Source organism: Ciona intestinalis, chromosome 10 (assembly GCF_000224145.3).
Source record: "Ciona intestinalis chromosome 10, KH, whole genome shotgun sequence".
NCBI classification, from domain to species: domain Eukaryota; kingdom Metazoa; phylum Chordata; class Ascidiacea; order Phlebobranchia; family Cionidae; genus Ciona; species Ciona intestinalis.
In genome coordinates, this window is record NC_020175.2 from 2,043,374 (window position 1) to 2,048,142 (window position 4,769).

Genomic DNA, 4,769 nt, shown 5'->3' on the forward strand with positions numbered 1-4,769 from the left:
TAATATTAATAATATAATGTTGAATTAAAAAAAATGTTTTAATTACGATTAATGATAATACGGTATAAGAGTAGTGCATTTAATGCGTCCCCACTTAAATGCTAATAGTTTGATTCAGCCGTGAATCGTTGTGTGGATTTCTTATCTTATATAACATGTGCCGTCGTTCCCCGCCAAACTCCAGACAGTGTTTCCGCTATGTAAAGTGCATGAGGAAAGTAATCGTTAATTAATCGCTCATCGTGCGGTTTTAAATCTGAAAATTCAGTCCAAAAATTATAAATATATATTATGATTTGATTTAAATCAAGAGATTAAAGAAAATGCTAGAATTAAGAATTGAGATAAGTGCGGAAAATAGTCTCGCAAAAAACAACAACAACAAGAACAACTGTTCGACGAAAAAGGATCTATATGACCACTAACGTGTTCAGCAACAACACGAACAACTGGTCGACGAAAAAGGATCTATATGACCACTTACGTGCTCAAAAACGCCTTCGATTTTATTGACTACAATAGTAAACGGGAACGACCCGCGAAAGGGAGACCTCTCTTCTTTACTGACGTTGGAGATGCGCGTTCTACTCATTTTTATTTCTGTGGCACAAGCACACAAAGATCTACGTCATAATCGTCCGGTGAGGGAACGTAAGAAAAAGGCAGCCAGTCCCACAACAACATACGTTTAGTTTCCAGCAGAGAACATAGATATCAGTTGTATATCCATATTAGCTGTCTATGGTCGATTTGTTTATTTACTTTTAACCGACCAACCAGCAGCAGACTTAGCAGCAGCTGCATATGCTCCATTTATTGTAAACAACGTGTTTATCCGATTGCAATGTTTTGACTGAAAACTGCGTGAAAAATTGTAAATGTCCTGCTTTTCACTCTTTATCCCTTCTTTCTTTTAGTGTTACCCAGATCATGTTTCGCGCACGTTCCATTTGTTTTTATTTTAGTTTTAGATGTTCATTTTATTGTTAGAACTTAGATCAAATGCTAAACAACAAAAATGTCAAATCCTCAAGGCCCATCGGCAGAAGTACTTAAGGTCAAGGATAAAGTAAAAGGCGCAACCGATACTAATACAGGTAACATTATTTAATCCTGAACTGATAGTTTTAATACTTTTTATTTCCTTATTGATTTTTGTGTAGCACTAAGCATATAAAAATAAAGAGTTTTTGGAAATTATTTTATAGGAGCAAATGCATTATCTAGCCCTGCTGCATCAAAGAAGATATGTGTTGTGTGCAATGACAAAGCAACTGGAATGCACTTTGGTGCAATCACATGTGAAGGGTAGGTTGCGTTTGCTTTAACAAACACATGAATAAACGTTTCTGAAGTTATATTAAAACCGAGGGAGCAAACAAGGATCCCTGATAAAACCAAAGGTTGCACGCGGTTGCAGATATTTTGGTTATTTCCACCAAAAACGCTACGCGTTTAGGTCCAATAGATGTCAAAAAACCATACAAGTTTAACAAACCAACTTTTGGTCCGATACCTCAAATGGTTTTTAAGTTATGGTAAAAAAACCATTAGGCTGTTGCAAACGGTTGCAAATATTTCGGTTATTTCGATGAGAAATGCTACGTGGCCACGTCCAATAGATGTCAAATGACCATACGAGTTTATGAAACCAACTTTTGGTCCGATACCTGAAATGATTTTTTCGAAATAACCAAAATATCTGCAACCTTTTGCAACCGCGTGCAACCACAAAATGCTTTTTTGACCATAACTCAAAAACTATTCGAGGTATCAGACCAAAAGTTTGTTTGTTAAACTCGTATGGTCATTTGACATCTATTGGACGTGGCTGCTTAGCGTTTCTGGTCCAAATAATTAAAAGATCTGAAACCGTTTGCAATCACGCGTAGGGATGCACATTACAGAATAATTAGGTATTCTAGGATATCCTAGAATACTTTATTCCGAATCTAGAATTTTGAATCTTTTTATAGTTATAGGAAAAACTAATTTTACCCACAAAAGTCAGTTTATTGACTCTTTTATAGCATCCTTGTTGGATCATGGGCTGTAAAACGATCAAAAATTGTACTATTAGGTAGTTTTTGCGCCATGAAACGTATAGCAGGCTATGAAAAGACGTTGCGAAACGTTTACTCTCGAAAGTCCCACAAACACAAAAATATTTTTTTTCAAAATAAATAAGTTTCAACAATTGTGATTGTAGCATATGAGATGACCTTTGATGACGTCATTAAACAGAGTACCTAATCCTGTAATTAGATTCGAATCTCATCGGTTCGAAATTCTGTAATGTGCATCCCTAACCACAGTTTTATTATGTACCCAGGCCCAGCAAACAATGCTTTGCAACCATCGTGCTAGTGGCAAATTGTTTTTTGTGCTGATTCGACCTGAATTGATTTCAAATGACCTGTGTGCGATTTTCTTTTGAGTTACCCAAGTTATGCAGGTTGTGGGGAATACTTAAATTTTCAATCTTGTTCAAGTGTGTGTTTTGGACACGACCTCAATTAGTTGTCCCACAGATAGCCTAGTTAAACAATTAACACCATTATTACTGCAAATTTTTTTATGTCAAAGGTGCAAGGGATTTTTTCGTCGCTCAGTGAAGAAAAATGCCTCATTCAGCTGTGCATTTGAGAAAAAATGCGAGATCAACAAAAATAATAGAAAACATTGCCAAGCATGTAGATTCAATGCTTGTCTTGCAGCAGGTAAAGTTATAAATTTAATTACAAGTATGTGTTTGCTGTTGTTAGAATTTCTAAGTCAGAAATTCCACAAAACAAATATCACGCAATGTTTGGGTGTTCGCATGAAAACGTTTTACTAATAGTTTTTTAATTACGAAAGGTCTCATCAACCAGAAAAGCGCTTAAAATATGTTCTGGTTTTGTTTAAAAGCTTTTCATCATACAGAAAGCGTGGTTTACTGTTAAATACTGCTTAATGAGTTTGCAAATTTTGTGAGTGCTGCAAAAAGTAGAGTGCATATAAAATCAAACTATACAAAAACGCGAACACTGGCCACTTGCAACTTGCTTACATTGTGTTTCGTAACAAGAGTTTACCAACTAACAAAAAATAGTTAAAGAAAGAGTAAGTTTGTCTCACTATTTTTTAGTTTTTCACTTTCCCAATTTTTTCCGATTATTTTAGCCCCCCTGTGTGCAATGTTATAGCAATCGAATAAGGGCCTAGCATTCTGCCCAAAAAGCATTTATAATCAGGTTTGGCTCAGCACATCCCTAGTGGTTTATATTTAGTTCTTTGTTTTAGAAAAGTTTTTTCACATTGTTTTTAGGTATGTCAATTAAAAGATTTTAAAGTGGGAATAATGATAGGGTTTAGCAAAAATATATACAGCTCGAAAAAATTTGTGTAAACATTCTCAAATTATTTTCCAGGAATGAATTCTTCGTTGATTCTAAGTGATGAAGAGGTTAACAAGAAAAGAGATTTGATTCGTATGAATCGAGAAAAAAGGTCTGAGCAGCAGAATCAAAAGAAGCAGGAAATGGAAAAGGAAAGATTGAAGAAACTGCAGGAAATGTAAAGTTTGGGTGTTTATTATAACCTAAGATAGTTTTTGTCTAAAATTTGAATACTTTAATCTCAATTTGTGAATACTCCAGATCTTCAATCTGATTTCTTAAATTTTATGTAAAATTTATGTAAAAATTTAGTTTTTTTGTGTATTTTATGTTTTTCATAGTAAAACTTTAGTTTGTATAAAACAGAAAAAAAACAGTTTTTTGACTTATGTCATTGGCATACATTTTTTACTGTTTCCAGTGGTTCCAAACAGCCACAAGCGACAAGAATGACAATGGATGAAAAACTATTGGTGAAAACACTGCTGAAGGGACATCGTGACAGTTATGACTTTGCGTACGTGGAATACGACACTTTTAGAGGAAGAGAGGTTAATATTTAACTGATAATGATGTATCGGCTTAAAGGTGCACACTGACACTGTAACGATTTTTTTATACGAATAAAGATGCTTAAATGTGATCCAAACGTAGGTTCCACCAACTTTAAAAAAAACAAATAAAAATAAAATAGTTTAGTTGTTCAACAAATAATGGGATTTCCCAATAAAAAGTGTCACTTAATTTTGATAAATATAATTCACCAAGAAGAAACATTCAATATAACAAATTCAAAAAAAAATCCAATTTTCTTCAGTAGTTTAGAAACTAGAAACGGTCACAAGTTGGATGACATTTTTTTGTTATTTATTGTCACACGGTCAATACTTTTTACATCAGCAGTTGAATTTGGGGTTTTGACACCCAATTTTTTCAAAAGCTGTTTTGTATTTTGAAACTTTGATGGTACCTTTAGATCGCATTTGAACATTTATATCAATGCACAAATTTATTTTTTTCATTGGTATGCTCCTTTAATTAAATTTGCTGATAACTGTTTAATACTGTTTCCTTGTTTCATTTGGGATCTTGAAGAAATTGTTTTGTAGATTTGCTAAACTGGACTAATATCATTTATAATGAATATAATTAATAACCAATATCATTTATAATGGTTTATAATAATGAAACAACTTATTTTAATTTTCCGACAGTTAAAAACATGGGTGTGTCTTGTGTGTTAGCGATGTGCAGAGCCCAAAAAAGCTCGTGCCCTAGGAAATAATTGCGATTAACCATACTTTAAAATAAAATCCCTACGTCACCAACACTCAAGAATAAGAAATTGTTGCTGATAATATAGGGAAGTTTTTAGTTTCAAAACAACAG

General features: G+C 33.6%; 1 protein-coding gene across 2 annotated transcripts in view; it reads left to right on the plus strand.

The window, feature by feature from the left end:
• Positions 1–936: 936 nt before the first annotated feature.
• The window catches only part of vdr-b (nuclear receptor VDR-b), a gene marked incomplete in the record, with an annotated part of 9,160 nt that continues 5,327 nt past the window's right edge, over positions 937–4,769 (plus strand). The window contains 5 exon segments of one of the 2 annotated variants that reach the window (XM_026836222.1): positions 937–1,097; positions 1,209–1,308; positions 2,587–2,720; positions 3,414–3,558; positions 3,802–3,931. In XM_026836222.1, coding sequence (XP_026692023.1) covers positions 1,019–1,097; positions 1,209–1,308; positions 2,587–2,720; positions 3,414–3,558; positions 3,802–3,931 — 588 coding nt within the window. 2 annotated transcript variants of the gene reach the window in all.